Source organism: Acanthaster planci, linkage group LG17 (genome assembly GCF_054643075.1).
Source record: "Acanthaster planci isolate LZ-2023a linkage group LG17, COTS_SCS, whole genome shotgun sequence".
NCBI lineage: Eukaryota > Metazoa > Echinodermata > Asteroidea > Valvatida > Acanthasteridae > Acanthaster > Acanthaster planci.
This window is the reverse complement of record NC_141793.1, coordinates 13,432,664-13,452,053: the sequence shown is the minus strand read 5'-3', so window position 1 is coordinate 13,452,053 and position 19,390 is coordinate 13,432,664. Positions and strand designations below refer to the sequence as shown.

General features: G+C 39.2%; 3 protein-coding genes across 10 annotated transcripts in view; 2 read left to right on the top strand and 1 right to left on the bottom strand.

Annotated features, from left to right (window-relative positions):
- The window catches only part of LOC110973392 (secretin receptor-like), a 78,439-nt gene extending 65,141 nt beyond the window's left edge, over window positions 1-13,298 (top strand). For 6 of the 8 annotated variants that reach the window (XM_087148026.1, XM_087148024.1, XM_087148025.1 and 3 more), the window contains 11 exons: window positions 2,003-2,113; window positions 2,253-2,350; window positions 2,580-2,671; window positions 2,858-3,035; window positions 3,155-3,323; window positions 3,586-3,646; window positions 4,600-4,672; window positions 5,214-5,299; window positions 7,448-7,492; window positions 10,135-10,270; window positions 10,553-13,298. In XM_087148026.1, the coding sequence (XP_087004152.1) occupies window positions 2,003-2,113; window positions 2,253-2,350; window positions 2,580-2,671; window positions 2,858-3,035; window positions 3,155-3,323; window positions 3,586-3,646; window positions 4,600-4,672; window positions 5,214-5,299; window positions 7,448-7,492; window positions 10,135-10,270; window positions 10,553-11,215 (1,712 nt within the window). In that variant the 3' untranslated portion in view covers window positions 11,216-13,298. The remainder of the gene's footprint in view (window positions 1-2,002; window positions 2,114-2,252; window positions 2,351-2,579; window positions 2,672-2,857; window positions 3,036-3,154; window positions 3,324-3,585; window positions 3,647-4,599; window positions 4,673-5,213; window positions 5,300-7,447; window positions 7,493-10,134; window positions 10,271-10,552) is intronic. The other 2 variants (XM_087148029.1, XM_022224200.2) reach the window with 2 other exon arrangements.
- A 147-nt stretch (window positions 13,299-13,445) lies between these two features.
- Window positions 13,446-16,361, bottom strand: LOC147796370 (uncharacterized). Its single transcript, XM_087148031.1, has 3 exons — window positions 15,928-16,361; window positions 15,581-15,734; window positions 13,446-15,244 (listed from the first exon to the last, which is right to left on the bottom strand). The coding sequence occupies exons 1-3, from the start codon at window positions 16,004-16,006 to the stop codon at window positions 15,019-15,021; spliced, it is 459 nt and encodes a 152-aa protein (XP_087004157.1). The 5' UTR covers window positions 16,007-16,361; the 3' UTR covers window positions 13,446-15,018.
- A 717-nt stretch (window positions 16,362-17,078) lies between these two features.
- On the top strand, window positions 17,079-19,370 carry LOC147796369 (uncharacterized). Its single transcript, XM_087148078.1, has 3 exons — window positions 17,079-17,709; window positions 17,971-18,127; window positions 18,316-19,370. Exons 1-3 carry the CDS (start codon window positions 17,607-17,609, stop codon window positions 18,977-18,979), a joined length of 924 nt encoding a protein of 307 aa, XP_087004204.1. The 5' UTR covers window positions 17,079-17,606; the 3' UTR covers window positions 18,980-19,370.
- The last annotated feature ends 20 nt before the right edge of the window (window positions 19,371-19,390 follow it).

The following is a 19,390-nucleotide window of genomic DNA, read 5'->3' as shown; positions in this document are numbered from 1 at the left end:
AAGAAAGGAGAATGAAATTGAAATACTTCGAAGAAAGACCTGGCAGGAACGACAAATTTCTCCGAAGCACACAGTTTTTAAGGCTTCACCTCCTCCGCTGTTTCTTCTTCAAACCTCTTTCCATATACGTTTGCAAGTGTGTTGAGAAAGCAAGTGTTTTATTATTCTTGTGACAGAAATAACGAAATATGCCGTAAAATGGAAAGCTAAGTGCTTAATCAAATGCTGGTCTAAGGAGCCCAATAGAGTTATCGTGAACAATGTTTTTGTTGAAAATTTTTGTATAATGGGTTATCTTTTTGTCACGACGTTCTCCTAAACCGGGAGTGCTGATCCGCCGCTTTTATCCGTACTCTTTATAATTAATTGGTGTGGGGTTGTTAATCGATGAGGAGGAGAAAGAGAAATACCATCATAACTCAGTAATTGATATACGTTGCCTTTTAAATCGCGAACCCAAATGTTCAGTTGGATCACTTTATAATTTTTTCTTCAACGAAACTCAATTCTCTTTTTTCACTTATACCATTCGTAATTGATTGTCAGCAATACAGACTAAGAATTCAGTTGCCAAAAACGACAAATTTCTTAACCATAAGAAGGCGACATGCCTTGTTTTCTTATAATGTTTTGTTGACGTTGGAAATGCTGCTTTCTGTAAGGATTTTACGTGTGGATTATTTTTTGTTGACACAGAATTAGGCTATTTTATGTTCGAGGACATAATCGGCTATCCATTTTGCCTATATTAAACTAGAGCAAAAAGCGAAAAGTTCATCAGAATTGCGAAGTTCCTTGAATAGTATCGTTAGCTCTCGGGTTACCCCTCTTCATTTCCGCCCAATGAGCCCTCTTGATCTTCCAGGTCAATTCATCTGTTCCCTGCGAATGTTGCATCTCTCGATCGGTCCGAAAAAAAAGGAAGAAAAATTCACGCTGATGAAGAAGACACCAAATGAAGGAAGTCCCCGGGCGCCTACCCCATATCGCCCATAAAGAAGAGGGAAAAAAAGACGGCTCAAACTTCACTTCAACTGGATCTACATCAAGCCCAACCCTCTTGCGGTCAGTGCCCGCCTCGGTTCACTGACGCAAGTTTCCTGGCCACTATATGATTAAAAATCTTGAGCTGACGGCCGCAAATTAACCCAAATAGTGATGTCAATCGGAACAGCAGGGACTTGGCAAAACGTGTCTCCCTGATCACTTGGAGTAAGAGGGTGGCCAGAAATGGTGAAAATTGAAACTGTTTGACGGAAATTATTTAATTAGAGGCATAAATTGTAAGACGATGCTGAACCGATTGCCTTATAAAAACAGCAGTGAGATGAGCCTGACCGTATGGAAACGCCTTGGGGATGTATGTATTGAGAGCCACATTGCCCAACTTGAAAGTGATTTGTCTTGATGTCTTTTTACTGTTGCTCATTCTTTCCAATCAGAAACTACTGGTTCATCAAATTATTTGTTTCCGTTATCATAAAACTCAAAATTTTGTGACACTTTTACAAGTTTGTTTTGGGGTGACTTTGTTGTCAATATTTATTTGTATGTTTCACCAGACCCCCCGTTGTAGTTTATATCGCCGTTTTCAGTCAGTTTATACATGTTGTATCGCTGGTTCCTTGTTTCTCTTACGGCTTATATACACCATGATGATAAACTATTGTTGAAGTAAAATTTCACGACATCTCTTTATAAAAGAATAGCACTCGATACAGAGTCAATTAGGCCACTGGTCAGAATGGACTGTACGAGCCATCTTTATGTAGAATTGGAAAAAAAGTAAACGAATCCAAGGTTTGTTTAGATTTGCTGATTTCCTCTCACAATAATAAGTCTCTGTTTCCGTTCTTGTATTTAACTGCATATGTGGCTGTTCTCTGATAAAATCACCATCATGTAACAGAATGAGTTTATTGGATCTTGGGTCCTGAAAGTGTACATTTTTAATTTTTCAACTTTCACTTTTCTTGATTTTGATCCCTGTTTTTTTTTTCAGGAAGCCCAAGATGCAATCGAAGCTATGATACCGTTTTGTGCTGGTTGGAGGCTCCAGTTAACACCACAGTTAAGCGGCTTTGTCCGTATACGACACATTTCGCTGAGCCAGGTAATTTTGTACAATTTGTGACACACTTTTTCCTGAGATTGTTTTGTTGATTTAATGAATGGTGACGTATGCTTTGTTTTGCTTCCAAGTAAGCATGAACGTTAGTAATTTATCTGCGTTTTTGGTTTTGATGTTGAAGAATTTGCGTATAGGTTCTGTGACGAGAATGGCGTGTATGATGATTGGACCAACTACTCGCTGTGCACGATTTCTCTTCAGCCCGATACTAAAAATAAGGTCAGGACGTCAGGGACGATTAGCCCACTCAGATTTTACCCTGAAACCTAGAACCATTCGCTTTGCCGGAGTTTAAGATTTAGAAAATTGTATAATAAACCAATACATGTATTTTACAATTATGTGATACAATATTTTATTTTATTCCTATTACGGGTATTATGATTATTATTGTTTGATCTTGCACATTCACTGGTAAGTAACACCTCATTGTTCTGTATACTTTCAGGATCTGGGAGTGCTTCATATTGTGTATAGCATAGGATACTCACTATCACTGGTTGCACTGACCGTTGCTATGGCAATATTTATTTATTTTAAGTAAGTATCAAGACGATTGGTTTGCTTGAATTGAAACATCACCAAAGTGATGAATGAACAGAGATGGTTGTTACTTTTCAAGAAAAATACACATGTAAAATTAATAGGGTATATACATTGTTCATATCATTTCCACTATTGGAGTTTTACGAGTTTGGTATCTCGATGTTATTGTCTTACCAACAGAAAACTACGGTGTCCTCGAAACACAATCCACATGCATCTGTTCGTGTCGTTCATCTTGAGGGCGGTGTTTGTATTCGTGCGTGACATCATTTCTGGAGTCATCCTTAACATTGGTGACGAAAGCTTTACACATCACAGCAATTTGAATCATTCAGTCAACCCCGTCAGCACACCAGAGGTTTGTAGATACACGTAAACAAATGCTGTACACTTTTACTGAAAAAGAAATGGGTAGCATATTTCTCTTGTCACATAAATCAAGACATCAATAATATCTTTAATCCATTTTCCTTTTAGGACATCCCGTGCTCTCGGGTGCTGACCATAGCCATCAGTTTTTGTCAATACGCACTAGTCTCCAACTACTACTGGCTGCTCGTTGAGGGCGTCTACCTTCATGCCTTGATCACGTTGGCAGTATTCTCGGAATCTTCATCTCTTAAGCTGTACATTGCTTTGGGGTGGGGTAGGTCAAAGTTCGATGGGCATTCTGATTTTAGACGTGTACACAGCTCAGATGTGATACTAATATCGAAGACCTTAATGTTTTATCAACGAAAACTCTGCTATTTCTAAAACTTGCAAAGCGTATTTTAAGCCATCGGTTATCATTTTGTCCTTGAGGCCTTGGGTACTGGGTAGACATTTATCAGATCTGGACTCGTTGAAGCAATTGCTTTAGCAAACTTTCATAATAAAACCTATTTTCTGCTTTTTGTTATGTGCAGGTGTTCCAATTTTATTTGTTGTTCCATGGGTAATAGCAGAGGAATATACCAATGAAGGCAGGTAAGTTCTTACCCACAAGGCTCTGTTTCATAGTTCATTATAATCAGCATGCCAAAATGAAGCGAATCCGAGGTCTTCCGGTATCCGCAATACGCAGGGGCTCGGTCTGCCCCATCAGCGCCGCCATATGCCAACTCACCAGCTTCTTGCCTTGTTCCTGCATGAGTGGCCTTGTCTTTTTAAATACCTCCTCAACTTTTCTACCATTCATAAATACCTCAGACGACCTCCGTATTCAACAACGTGCAGCTTGAGCGCGTATTAATGCCCGCCGAGAAGTGATAATGACCGTTGCGTAAATCACTCGCTGACACCTGGATACGAGACACTTTAATCGATTATGATTGGTCAAGAGTCTCTGTGCACGCGATTGGCCATGCGCGCGCCAAGTCCATATAAGGTCATCCTTTTGGACAACTCGAACAAGGAACTTACCATAATATGGACGAGGGGTGTTCGTAAAAAGGAAACTAAAACTCTAAAACAAATCGTTGGAAATCCATCATATTGACGTCTTTTGACTCTCTGATAAAAAGGTATTTAAGAATGGGAATAAATATGTGCGGCTCAGGAGCTCGAACACTGATAATGCCCTCGCCTGCGGCTTGGGCATTTGTCGCGTCCTTTCCCCAGAGCCTGTATTAAACGCATGTTTACCAGCCATGAACATGATTATTTATTCCCTTATTAGTTATCAACTATAAGAACATTTCACGGCTGCAACCACCAGGGTCACACGGTTTACTACAGCATACTTTTAGTCAACATTGTCGATCACAGCTACAGCGTAGTCAACAATGCCACATCTATGGCGGCAAGCATTTCATACCAACAGGCAACTTTGTAGACCTACGGCTGAAAGTATTACACATACAGCCAATTATATCACACTTACAGTTTCCTTATTATTTCATCACAAAACCAATGTGATGTGATCATTTTCTCATTTGTAGATGTTGGCTATCGAACATGACCGAAGGAACTGTTTACTGGATTATCAAAGCCCCTGTGATGTGGTCTGTCGTGGTAAGTTCTGCAAAGAACTCGATGTGGACAACTAGCAAGTATATGCTACAGTGAAAACTGTGACACAGTCAAACTTTGTGACGTTTTAGGAGACATTGAATGACAGAAACTGTGTGTCGTAAACCAAATTGTAAAGATACTTCAATTCCTTAAAGACAGTAACTATAGTTTTGAAAAAAATAGGTGTTGCGGTAAGTTTTTAATTTGCCGATGTGGCAGTCAATTTGAATAAGGAAAAGGTTTCTACTTGCATACCAAGTAATCTCCAGTAAGCCTCAGTAGGAGTATGGTGTAATTTCATATCAATTTTCTGGTATGGCTTAAAACATCTTTAGTGGCAACCTGTACTTATTTAAACAAGCAATATTTTACTCATTCGTGGGTGCATGCTGCTTTGCTTACATTGGATGAGTTTTAAGTTACCTTTCATAGAATTTGCTCAGCGTGGAGAAAAATAAATTACAACTAAAGTCGACGATTCAACACTTTGTAAAGAATCCTTTGGTGTCTCAAAACATCACCTCTGATGTTTCACGAACAGATCAACTTCATCCTTTTTTTGAACATCTTACGTGTTTTGGCGACCAAGCTGAGTGCTACCAACGCCGCTGAAGCCAGAAGGTATAGGTAAGAAGGCATGGCCGATGGCTGCTTGGCTTATCCCATTAGCTTCGGCACGTACCCGTAGTAAAACACACCCTGTCTTCCCTTCACCAATTTCATCGCTCCGTCCAAAGTTTTACGTTTTAGAAAAAAAGTAGTGCAACGCAGCTTATTCACGAACCAACAACCATCTCCTTTATCATTTGTGAACAAACAAAATTAGTTACAACTATTAAGTTGTAAAAGTAGATAAAGTTGTAGAAAGTCACAAATTTAGTCAAGTCGACATGGTATATTGGTTACTGTTACGAAATCAAAGAAATGAACACGTTGTTGCAATTGTTCCAAATGAGCTGAACTCCATTGTCATGTTGTTATTCAGACGATAACAGTAGTGTAGCCAAATGAAATTCAGTATTCAACAACTGTGTGATGATGGTCTGAAAAATAAAATAAAGGAAAATTACATGTAGATATAATCTAGATCGAGGAAAAAATATTGGGAAAACTGGGTAAATTAACAGATCACTGGGGTACACGCAGTAAGATACAGCTTATTACCCACAAAATCAGTCCGAACCTCGTGGAGAAAGGTTCCTAAATTACTGCTAAATAATTCTTTTCATGGCTACGTGTGAAAGGAAAACTCTGAAATACCCTGTCTATTCCTTGGAAAATATGAAACTTACTTAAAGTTCTGAAATCTAGGATCTGGTGGATAAATGCTAATACATGTGAATACTCAAAGACCAAAATTGCAACAGGCGACTTAGAAGAGACTACGACAGGGCGGATAACAAGGAATGTAACGGAGAAAACATCACTCCGCCAGAGAACTTGTGCGAGACTACTGCGCTCCGCCAAAGTACATGGATGAACGTATCACAAAGTGACTAATTCGCGAGTAAAAAAATAGGGCCTAAATCTAAACCATTGTATGACAACAAAGATGAGACAGGGAAGAAATACATTTCCCAAAGGTAAAAAACTGGTGCACAATCTCTAGAACTACAGCTTAGGAAATCGAGGGGCTGAAGTTTATCGAACGCACAGCATCGAAAAAACTTCGCTAAACTACAATAAACAGGCATGCGCCACGTCAGCTCCTCAGCACACGAGGAAAAATCTCACTGTGAGGCTAATTCTGACTTATATAGAAAAAAATCCTAATTACAGGAATCACGGAACAAGTGTGGAAACAAAGGAATAATTTCACAAACCTTGGCAAAGAAAATCAGTTAGAAAATCACAATCTTGATGGAACTTTGCAACGTGACTCACGAATGAACTTTCGGGCTAGACAAAAGAAAAAAGTGGACTCCGCTCAAGTCTGAAATAAAGCTACGGGTATAGCGGAGCGCCCTCACTAGGACTGACAAGAAAAACAAATGCGCCGTGACAGTTACTTAAATCATTATGGCCGAAAATATCTGGAGAACATTCAAGGAAACTTTTTTTTTACTTTTATAAGATATGTTCACTACAAATTATAAGGAAATCGTCTTTTTGTTGAGTCCAGCTGCAGAGTATAACTCATTTCGTGACTTTGTCTTGGCGAACTTTTAGATTGAAATTACGTGACCACAATGAGGCATTTCTCGCGCTTGCACTCAGGTGGTTCGCGAGCTTTACTTTCCTCTTCGACTACATAAATAAAAGTGTTGCGACGTATACAGAGAATATAAAATCTTGATAGGCAGCTTGTATATATGTGCGGTCTTGCTCGGAGGGTCACATGCTGGAGGAAAGATGCGAAAAATTGCGTGTCGGACGTGACGAACGCAAGACGCAACGCGTTATACACGTCCCCAGTACTCGACCTCGACTACTATGGGCTGCGTGCGCTAACGTTCACTATTAACGCGTAAAACATGATTGGATCCAATGGTTGGCATCTGGCGCCGCCAGATCATAGCCGCGGGAAACGAGGTTGCCTAGCATCCTGAACATAACAAAAAACGACTCGCGTTTTTAAATAAAAATGTGGCCTATTTGCAACCAAATTTCCCAGACCCCCCCCCCAAAAAAGCCTATTTCCCAAGTAATGGGATCTCGTCGGATTAGTCGATTACCCTTTGCATTTTGAATGAAATCACTCATCTAAAAATGGCACCTTCGTTGTAACCACTATATTAACTGTGAAGATTTTTCTACCTCTTTACATGGCCATAGCATGCATTTCCCCCTCTCGTACAGGAGCAATCGACACTGGTTGTGGTAAATATATTTCAAGTTCTAAAATTGATGAATTCCCAGAGCAATCTTTTTCGGTTCATATGTGGGAATGCAGTGGGACTCATGCAGCAGATGCTAGTCGTGATACTGAATAATAGGAAATAAGATTTGGAATGTGGTCATTATTGGGCCTCAGACTCGTCACCCCAGCACTTTGGCATCGCACCAGCATGATCCAGCATGGAAATTAATCTCATTTGAAGTGCACCTTGAAAACTCAATACAACTTCAACCCGTCATTAACGCATGATAACTCTGCAGGCTTTCCCCTTTGACCTGTCCCATTATTGTCTTTCTAAAGTAGCTATTATTGTAGTCGATGAGAACTGCATAAACGTTTTCCACTTTGCGCAGTATGTTAATTTTCCTATAAAATGACAAAGTAAAAAGACTGGCTTCTTCGTTGTGTGCACGAGGAAATATGGTGTTTGTCCTAACTAGACAAGGTGTGCGTACTGCTCTGATGGCGTACATCATGCCAATGGATGGAGTTCGAGGTGTAACATTTCACAAAATACTTGGAAGGCATAATGTACACCGACTCCTTGTTGGATTTTTATAATATAATAACTGTATAATATCATGACATCATTACATTCAAAACGTTGATGATACCCATTCAATAAGTACTTGCATGAATAATGGCAAAGGGTACAGACTGTCTTGTTATACCTTCGTCTTGATCACTGCATTTTCCTTGTGCTAGAACGATCACCTGACCGAGCGACAAATACATGTCAACCCTCAACACTTGTCATAAGACAGTGATTTCATATGTTAAAGTCCCACCCCTCTAGTCAGCGGGAACCGCTCTGGTACCTTTGCTACTTTAGGCCTACTATACAGATTATATTCTCGCACACCCTGGTGGGAGCAACAAATTGGCACTACAATACAATTAGCTGTTGGACAAAAAACTTTCTGTCGAGGATGAAAGGTCGTTTGTTCATATAATATCTCAAAATAATATTTTCGAAGTGAGAAGAAGCATTTAAATTTTCCTCAAAGTGGTTTTTAAGATGTAAGATATTGTGTTCAAGCAAGACACGTATACCGCCAACACAGCCGATTACGGCAGTGCATTGAGTTCAAGCGTGTCGTACAACTTTCTTAGCAGCAACGGGCCGAGATACCCATTGTTAAGATACGAGGAAAATGTTACATACAGGATTCAAGACAAAAGTATAACAAAACAATTATGGACTGCTTTAATGTGGGACGTGATGCTTTAACACCAGTGGTGCTGTGAGTCCATGAGGTTGTTAAAACGTCATGTCCCACATAACAACAGTCAATTACTGTTAAGTGAGAGCAAAAGTAACATGTTTTAACAGGTGCTTAAGGTTTTTAACCACCCTACACCATGCCTGCACGTCCTAAGCGTATGTGCTCAAAATGCATTTAACGGCCATGCCCTTTTTTCTATTTCTCAATTCAGTATATGTGCAACCTGTCATGCAATTTTTACCCATCCAAACCTAGCTGTGTCAACTTGATTATTAACAAATTCGCTGTGATGTTATGACCCCATGTTAACCCCCCATAATTCTTTGTCATTTTAAAAGATTTTTACACGTGTTCCTATGTCATAAATACAAATGTCGGATATGACGAAACCGTTTTCAGACGGTACGTACATTCCCTGTACGAGTTGGAATATTGCTTTCATATGCTACCTTGTTTCGTACGTTTTAAGGCATTTATTTCTGATGCTCATGAAAAGTGGATAGGTTTTGTAAAGTGCCAGATTATCAAGGGAAACGTTTACACACACGTCACAAGGTAAGCTGGGTGGAAGATTCACTACTTTCCTGTCAACAAAATCGTAGTTGGTTCTTGTGACGGTCATTTGTTGCACTGGTTAGTTGGAGGGCTAGTTGGTTAGCAGTTTGACTGACTGACTAAACGGTTATCTGTCACATTGGTTGTCTGTCTGCTTGACTGTGTTGTCTGCTTACTGTGTTGACTAATGGCAAGTTGAAGGGTAAGTTGTTTGGATGACCGACTGTTTGTTAGTTAAATGGGTGGTCCACAGTCATGTGGTTGTCCAGTTGAATAAATGAAAAAAAAAATGTGTGAATAACTCAGACAAAGACCGTAAGCCTTTTTGAAGCGTGGCGGAAACAATAGTAGGGCGCTATTTGAAGTAGGTAAATTTGGAGTAAACACGAAAATTTTACTGAAAACAAATAGCGCCCCATTGTATCCGCATAACTCAGGCTTACCCCCCCATGAGTGATGTTCACAATTCGAAATGGAAATTAAAGTGTATTTTTTTACATTAAAGATGCATTTGTGGACAAAATGCCGTCTTTGCAGTTTTGCCCGCAGCAATCAACTCCTTTGTTGAGATTAACGGGGGCTCAGAATTGTCTATTTTGGCTTAAAGTACTCCTCACTATCATATGTTTATCAATGTGTTTATTTCCATTCGGAAGAACAACCCCACGTTCTTGAGATCTCTATCGAGTTCTCCGTTATTTTTTGTTAAACAGACCTCACAGCGACAGGTTTCGACTTTGTATTTTTATGACGTCAGTAATCAACCAAAGTTTCCCCGATGATAAGTTCCAACGGCAACAATTTCACTTCCAAACTTTTATCAAATACTCTGCTACTTTTAGCAAGCTGGCCAAATCTACACTGGTCCTAATTCCGCTGTTTGGAGTGTATTACATCATCACCATTGGCATGTACGCTACTGAAGAACCTATTGTGGTCAAGTTGCGCATGTATATAGAGTTGGGCATGTCTTGCCAGGTAAGTTGACACAGTAGGCTGTTTGAAATCAGTATTGTTTGTTCGGGCGGTTTTTGGGGAGGGATTTGTCTTGCTCTGTTTCACATTTTTGGCTATTGCAAACATGCTTTGTGGAGTGCCAGCATATTGCTATTTTGTTCTGGGTTTCAAAATGTGCTTGGCAGTGTTTTCCGGCAAAGATGTATTTATTTATTTTTTTACTGATAACTGACAGACGATTCGATGATGCAAATTTTCTTCTGATCGTAGAATTTTAATTTTAAATCTCTCAAATGTGACCAGGGATTCTTAGTGGCCGTGCTGTACTGCTTCATGAACGGTGAAGTGAGAGCTGAAATCAGAAGAAAGTGGCGAGTTCGACAGCTAAATCGGACACTGAGTACGCATCGGTCATTACGTAATGGTCACTCTCGTTCGTCCTTCTCAACTCCATCCCGTCAGGATTCCTTAAAGGAACCTCTCAGAGATCCCACAACGGCCGATAAGAACTCAATTAAGTCTAAACTGCGAGCTCTGAAACGCCAAGCCTTTGGTCCATACCACAATCTCAACGGCCATGTTGGAAATGGAAACATGGCCCGACCTAGCCAGACGGCTGTGAGTGAAATTGATAATGACAGTGACTTTGCCGAACGCGCCAGAACCTCATCAGAGGTCCGTCCAGTCAGACACGCTGCAGATATTGAACCGAACGAAAAGACGGCTATGAGTGCACAACCGTCATACTTCAATCGGCTAGAGAATACACCCACAGTCGTTATCGACGAAGCCAAAGATTCGGATGATGGGTACGACGGAGACATGTACAATCCAAACGATGTCGGGAATCATGAGATCAAGGTTGAGATCGACCACGAGGTAATCGAAAGCTGTCCAGCAGAGGCTTGTATTGAAGGCGGATGTGAACTTGGGCGCGCCTATCCAAATATTGAAACAGAAGTGTAAAAATAGCAGACACATGTTTTGCATGTAGACTTCATGCTATTGTGTTATCACAATAACACCAATGTAAATTAATCATCATGAAAGTAAGTTGTATAATACTGCATGTGAATGAATCTGTTAATGTCCAATTGTGCCTGCCAAGTGTCTTGACACCTTTGGTAAAACAAAATACATGGATGTTTATACCTATTACCACATTCTGACCGTAAAGTTGTCTCTGATGTCGGCAAAATAATGAAACTTTGGAAATAATCATGTAACAGTTGTTGCTGTCATTTTGAAAACACATAATTCACGAAACATGGAGATTGTGCTTTGACTCAGATTGGAACAAGAACCGTGTGAAATGTTTGGTTTAAAACTTGCCCGTTGAACAGATAGAAAGTTTGTATGTGAAAGAGAATAATGTGACAAAATCGATGGTATTAGGCCTAATTTGACTGTTTTCTGCTGAAATTTCCATTCTCCTACCACGCACAGTTTAAGTGTTTTCACAAGGGACCGATCAACTTGGATAACATTTCTTCAATTCAACAGACACGAAGTTTTGTCTGTGTTGAAGAGAATTCCGTATGTATACACCATTAATTTCTCAGCCTTAATAATGTCAGCCATTAGAAAGTGATAACATGTTCTAAAAGTCAAATTTAGCAGGGAATATTTTGAAGCTTGTACTTGGGAAACGGGATGACGATAACTATATGATAAGTGTATTTTTTCTGTTATTTACAATGCTCTGATAGTTAAATCTAGTGGTGTTATTTCGAGATTGGAATCAACATTTAGGACGAGTCACCCTCTTTGAGGGACTTCAACCTTTGTTTTAGCAATTTTAAATGAAAAAAGTGCTAAGGTAACCGGGAAAACCGATATCATTTTATGTCAAAGGATACATTTCCGTGCAACTTTTTTTTTTAAAATACATATCACGGATGCACTCAGCCATCAGTCATTTGTATGTAAAAGTTGAAAACTTGTTTCTGTTAATGCCGTTTTTGTTTTAACAATATACAGGTTTTGGCAATTGTGGGTCCGAATATGTATTTTAACAGACCTGTAATTCTTTTAAAACGTCTACTTTAAAATGCTACTATTCTTTCGATTTTCCCAACTGTGTACTTTCTTAAACAGACAGTAGTAACTTTCTGTAGAACTTCACATTTCGATTTAAATTTGATACATTGACAAACTTCAAGTCTTTTATTAAATTTTGTAAACGGGCAAATGTATTTGAGTATTGTGTGTTGAAAGCTAGTGTTTTAAATGCATCAATATCTCATGAAAACAGTTGCTAGTTCATAGGAAAACCTTTTGATTTTTTGTCGGATTCTCTTTAATTAGATTATTTTGTGTGCGGATCTGACTTCAATGTCGCAAATCAACCTTCATCAAATTTTGTTTCTGGCTCTTTCCAAATACAGTTTCACATACGTTGATCTACAATACATGTAATTGGATTCCTGATACAATCATAGCTACGAACTAAGTACTAAGACGAACAAAAATATGTTGCATTTTGTAAAAGTTCACACTTTTTACAAAATGCAACATATTTTTGTTATATTAAGTCAACTAAAATACGAAACGGGGACATTGTGAGATTTTTTAACAGTGCAGACTCCTTTTATTAATCATTGAATAAATCGTAACAACCTGCAGCAGTTGGTTCAGGATTAATTAACAAATAATTTTGTATGGCACTTCTTGTCTTTTTGTGCTAGTTGAAGGAAGTAATGTACATACTGGTTATATTCTGACGTCAAATCATCTTGTACAAGTGTAGAATGAATAATAACATTATATATCTCAGTCTTGCCTTTGTCAAAAGATATATAAACGCTATGAAAATGAAATAGTATGAATTAAAATTCCTTTTAAATCATTGAGTGAAAACAATGATTTGGGATTTTTGTGTAAAAAGGAGATCTAGGGTTTTTGAGGTACCATGATGTGTAAAGACTATTATTCCATACCCATTGCATGTATAATATAACCATTCAAAAAGGATGTCATACATTGTGAAATATTAATTTCTGTCATAATAAGCTATGGAAAATAAATAATGTTAATAAAGCTCTTGAAAGCATTTGGTTTTTCATTTTCTATCCCCCTTTGTGTAATCAATAAAGAATTCGTACAAATTGATCAAGATTGATGGAAGTTGGCCCATGTTAGTCTTATAACGTGAGCTGAAAATGATGTTTGATTTGATTGTATACAATGTTCAACTTCGTCAAACAAAGAAAAATTACACTCACAGGAAATCGACCTTTTCTTCTCAAAATAATTGTGGAAAAAATACAAAATATTACCGCATTGTAATTAGATTGCAGGGCTAACCGTGGCAGTTTTATTTAACCGACGCGGTATGAATTTTTTCTCACACGGTCTCGGGAACGGACTCGCCAGTTGAGTCTGTTTCATTTTTCAGGGTTGCAAAGCCCTGAGTCAGTCCTAAAGGTATATAAATGCTCCAATGGTTGTCCCCTGGCTTTTACAGCTCTTACAAACCGCCAAAAGTACGTCACAGTACCGTGGGGGCCGTTTTCGCAGGCTATCCCGATTTGGTGGGGGGGGGCTCGCCACGCGCCAGCCAAGCCACACCACCACCACAACACCCCCCAACCAAAATAACAATTCAAAGACAGCCGAAAGAGGCCTCTGACAAGTTCCAGACAGCTGTCACTGATAAGAAACATTCCACTGTCTGCCCCAGGCACCGTTTTGTAAACAATCCATTAGATTGTACACAAGGGGCCACTTAGCACACAGTCCTACGGGAATTTGCTGGAGGCTGGCTGGAGGCCGGCTGGATTTTTTTCATTTTTTCTGGCTAGGGGAGGCCCTGGCTGTAAAGTGACTAAACTAGGTTTTTCAGCATGTACAGGGGAAGGATATGATAAATAGTCGTTGCATTTGGACGAAAAAACAAATTAAACGTTAATTAGCTCGCCAAGAAAGGCCGCTCACTCTACCGAGGGTGCACTTAACTGAGTGAATGATCATTAGTGTATCAATAAAGTTATTCGTCGATGGCGCCCTCTGTAGGCACTATAGGTCGGGTTCCAGTCTCACAAGTAACAGCAAAAATGGCAAGACATCACAATTAACTTGACTTTGAATTCAAATAGAGCAAAGTGGTATGTTTCTGGACAGACATCGGCAGAATATAATACTTTATTCTACTACATGAAATTAAAAGCTGATTAATTTCACCCTGTTCATCGTGAGTAGCTCTCAATAAATACTGTTTTAAAATGTAGCTGAAATTACTAGTTTCTTGTTAAAACTCAATAAGAATGTAAATTGAGGCTTGTCTCGTGTTCAACTGAAAGTGGATACGATATTAAGGTACTATAAATTAAATGCTATGTATGATGGATATATACATTTGTCAACATTGGTAAGTTAAAAGTTGATTTGCAGTTAATAAAAATACATTTTAGAGTAAGATAATTTGCATGATACTAGTAATCAATGTGTATATATACTGTCATTGTGTGATACCAATTCCCAGATTTCCTTTGGACACACTAGGTTTACCTGATAAACGACTGAGAAAGTAAAACTGATGCACAACCGTTTTACGTTATTGCAGCATGCTGAGGAAAAAAATCTTTCAAGTAATAGCTTTCATTTTGTAGTTCTTGGTCCAACAGTTTGCAGTTGTAGATATTCAGGACAAACTCAGAATTCTTTGTTTCGACCACCAAGTGTTTGTCAACGTTTGTGAATACCAAGATGCCCAACCAAAGTGAATATAAAGTACATGTACTGATGTATATAATTCGACTTTACGATAATTAGATGTTGTTTGGACCTTTGGAATTGGCAAGATTGCCATTGAAGTCGAGCTTGATTTCATCAGCTGTGTTAACGTACATGTAGAATAGTGACATTACTTTCTTCTCATCATCTGAATCACTCATCATGTAGCTCCAGTTCCTCGGATCGTTGACACCATTGATGTCCTCTGTAGAAGCAGTATCTCCGCGCTTGGAAGCCCGTCTTGCCTTGAAGCCGTTGACACTAAAACAAAATATCACAGAATTCTGAATAGTCCCATAACACTTAATTGTAAATTTGGGAAAATATGAGGAATTTGTTTATTTTATTTTCCTTCCTTTAAACTGTTTCTTCAAAAAGGACAGTCGTTACAGAAAATTCCCTCCTCAAGACTCACCCCCAGAAAAAAAAATACTGCATGGGGTAGTATGAGATCGTTGGTACGAATCTATTGAAAAAGATTTCATGAGAAAATTTAATCCTTCATATGCATGCAGCAACAAAGTTATTGTGGGCACTACTCTTTTCAGCCAAAAATTACCAGCTATAACTTGAGAGTAATCGGCGATTCGAACCTACCAGTGATTTAATGCAAAGAACACGATAGCAATCAATCCAGCTGGGACTATGATGAAGCCCAAGATAATGGCTATCATCACGCGGATTCTCTGCTGGACTCGAGAAGGGATATTCGGAACTGTTGGAGCATCTGGTGGTAGTGATGTAACAGGATCTTAATAGTAAAGAATAATCAAAATATGAAACCATATTTTAAAAAACCGGAAGAAAACATTTAGAAAACTGACTTCCATAAGGCACAGTTTGGTCTGACAAATGTTTACAAGTCATCCACGTTTTCTGCAAGTTTTCAATATCTACAACCGATGATATGTCCATAGCATCAACGTTATACAAGATAAAGTTACCTGCAAGTGAGCCAGATAGATCCCCAATCCCAAAAACTAGAAGAGCGAATATTGAAGTCACGAATCCGAATCTTTCCATCTTTTTGTCGTGGAGTTTGAGGACACAAGTTTTTTTCTGTGGTCAAATTCTGAAGTTGGCCTCGACGTATTCACCCCTCCACAGCAATGTATCTGTACATTCACATATAGAAGCCTGGCTCTTTATTAGCCTAATGGTAAACTGGAGGCCAATCGTCATGAATGTGAAAAGATGAGGCACTCTTGGAGAATAAATGCATGAAAGACTTAGGGCAAGCTTTCGTGAGAGTCATTGTGTTATCTGGATAGGATTTCAAAGGACTGGAGCTTCTTGCAAGGTTTTACTTTTTCTTGGTTGGAATGTGTAGGTGGTCTTAATTGTGGATAGCAAATCAGTATACTGGTTTAAGACTGAAGCAGCATTAGATATGACTTTTCTGGTTAAGTTGCCAAACTTTTGGAATTTATACCTTACCAATGTGAACTAATAAAATCGTCACAAATTTTTGTATCTGGTTTTAATATATTTCTATGATTTTAAAACATCATTAAATTCGCATATTCCCTTGCAGTCACCTAACGTTACTGGTGTGTAACTAAACTATCGCGTATTTGATAAAAGAAAGAACGGAAACAAGGGGATGCAGGCCTTGAAATAGAACTAGCCCGGCGTACAAATTTTAGCAAAAAATGCTCCGGGCTATCGAGACTTGGTTCCTTGGTTGCCCGGTGGGCTAGTGAAAAAATCAGTTTAGAACCTACCTGTAGTGTTAAAATTTAGATCAAAGCACGTGTATTGCTTTTGGTGGAAATAAATGCACGATTGCAAAATCTTTAACTACAAGTGCATGTGACATACAACGAATCGTGCCTCTTATTCTTCCCATCAGCAGTTTATTTTCTTCATTGGTGTTAAAACTAACAACAATTTTGGGTTTTCTTTTTTTTTTCTTTTTTTTTCTGCATACGGTGTAGTAAAACTCCAAACGGGCTAGTAAAATACCCAGTTTACTAGCCCGGTGGGCTATCCAGGAAAAAACAGTTAGTGCAAGGCCTGGGATGATATCAATCATCTGAGGTAAGATTTGGTGGGTTACAAGCAGCTAGGTTTGACATGGACTCATTGAAGACAGTATGATATCAAGCGTGTAACCATTTTTTCTGTTTGTCTGCCTTGCACGGTGGCATAATCGCTGTTCGACTCTCGTCCTTGAACAGTGTGTATAATGGAAGTCAAAGCTATATTGTTTCTTTGTTATGCACCATTGCAAGTTATTTCTCATAGCGAAACGCATGCGCACAATCCATACAGGCACAAAGTTCCCTGGTCACGCTCTTTTGCCTTCAAAATACATGACATACAGTCTGTTAATCGTGTGGGATCTGACCGGCTTCGTGTCAAGGCTATTTACCATCTTTCATGGCAGTCAGACCGAGCACTTTGACTGGTTATTCCAGAGATGCTGCATTCATTCTAAAGATTAAGCTTTTGTGCGGGCAAAACTGCTGTACCTTAACTGTCCAACTGCACAAATAACTAGGCCCGTGCGATGCAATATATTTTACCGACGCCATTACAATAGCTGGAGTCAAAGCTGTTATGCACAAACAGAACCGATGCTGCTTCTCGTATAAAAGCAGCAAGCCCCACCATCTGCATTATGGTGAAGTCGAGGCTCAAATTTTGCTGTTTGAAGTTGGCCCTCGTTTGTGCTAATTTTGGATTTGGAGACGCACTGAAGACCCGGCCACGAGGAGATGGTGGTATATGCTTATAAGCTTTTGTATTCAAGTTCTGTTCAGAAATGAGAAACTCGTTTTGAAAATTACCGAAGAAAACTCAACTTATCCCAATGTTTTATATACAGGCCATTGTATTTTATAACGTTTATTTTTCGCACCAATATCGGAGACTGTTGTGTTCAAGTTGAAGCAAATGCCTTTGACCTGAGCTTCTCGAACACTGTGTCGATGTTACCTGTTAACGCGAATGATTTAATTATGTACCGTTATTTTGACATGTAGGTTCTTCTGAACGTGATACTAGCCCGGTGGACCCTGCCGTGGGCACCTTGAATGGCTACCGAGGCTACGCTGGTACCCTGGGTGTACTCACAGCTGCTGGCTTGGTCATACCAGTTGGCATCATTTCTATCATTTACTTGTGTTACATTCACTACTGGTGAGTTTTGAAAATAGCCAGTTCAGTTAATATCAGGAAGCGAGTGCATTAAAAAGCAAGTAACTCGTGATGGCGTGTTTTGCAGAATACCAGAGCTTAATTGTTTCTCAACAAGTCAATGTAGTTTTAGAAACGTAATTCAAAAGTTGTTGAGAGTTAATTCACCCTTGATTTTGAACTGCTTGCAGCAAGGAGAACGATGATGATGCAGAGGAAAAAATCGACGGTCGGCATGAATGGGATGAAATCGGTTCAGATGACATCATGTTTGCTAACAAGTTTTCATGGTCCAGGGTGAGTGATTGGGATGACGAGGATGACATGTCGGCATCGCTCCTTGCTGATGCCCTTGGACATGCTAGTAAGGACAACCTGGAAAAGTTGAGCTTGAGTAACCAAGATATATGCAGGGAAGACACGGTCAGAGACGACAGCAGCCTCGTGGAGGTCAAAGAAGACAGCAGTCTAGCAGAGGTCAAAGATGAAGAGAACCTTTCGGAGGTCAAAGCCGATAGTGGCGATGCCGAGATGAACGACCCAGGCGTGGCTGTAATAACTTCCGATGAACACGCTTCAGGAAAGGAAGAAAATGCTGGAACACTGAGCAGTGAGCGAGAGGCGATATACTTCAAGCAGGCAGTTAGCATGCAAGTCGTGAATGAAGTACACCTCGAGTTAAAGCTGACGAATATTGATGGCGATTTGGATGGAAGTGTGACGCCCTCACAGATTAATAATTGCGAGGAAAAGTTCATGTCAGAGGTACAGTTGTATTTGCCGGGCTTTGAGGGAAAGAAAGACACTAGTGTGACCTCAATCGACAGACACGCCAATGAAAAAGCGCCAATATAAAAGGTTGAGGTTTCCACCTGTTGAACCACCCAGTTGTCGTGATATATAATTATCATACTAGCTGTCCAACTAGCTATCGATCCTGTATAATATATCTGATTTATCTGGCTTTGGGAACTTTTACTTCATGACGAAAGGTTACAACCGGTTTACACACACGACGTTTTGGGAGGTTCAAATGATGTGAAATACCGAATAATTCCTTCCATTTTATCTATTTACCCAATTATTTCTGTTATGTAACAAAGGTTTTTTATGTTGAAGTGTATGATACAGATTTGGAAATTTTGAGACTTCCATTTGTTTGTGGCAAATTAGATGCAAATTTAAACAAGAAAATATACCATACACATGATATTATAAGTGGCCTATAACTGGTCTTTGAAATGTACCTAAGTTGCGAAATATCAT

Bases quoted from the DNA above. Each gene is read 5' to 3' on its own strand.
- LOC147796370 (XM_087148031.1), bottom strand. From the start codon at position 16,006: ATGGAAAGATTCGGATTCGTGACTTCAATATTCGCTCTTCTAGTTTTT. The intron at 15,735-15,927 runs GTAACTTTATCT...TTTACTATTAAG, and splicing joins TCTATCTGGCTCACTTGCAG to ATCCTGTTACATCACTACCA. The intron at 15,245-15,580 runs GTAGGTTCGAAT...ATTTTGTTTTAG, and splicing joins TTCTTTGCATTAAATCACTG to TGTCAACGGCTTCAAGGCAA.
- LOC147796369 (XM_087148078.1), top strand. From the start codon at position 17,607: ATGGTGAAGTCGAGGCTCAAATTTTGCTGTTTGAAGTTGGCCCTCGTT. The intron at 17,710-17,970 runs GTATATGCTTAT...TTTGACATGTAG, and splicing joins CCGGCCACGAGGAGATGGTG to GTTCTTCTGAACGTGATACT. The intron at 18,128-18,315 runs GTGAGTTTTGAA...AACTGCTTGCAG, and splicing joins TTGTGTTACATTCACTACTG to CAAGGAGAACGATGATGATG.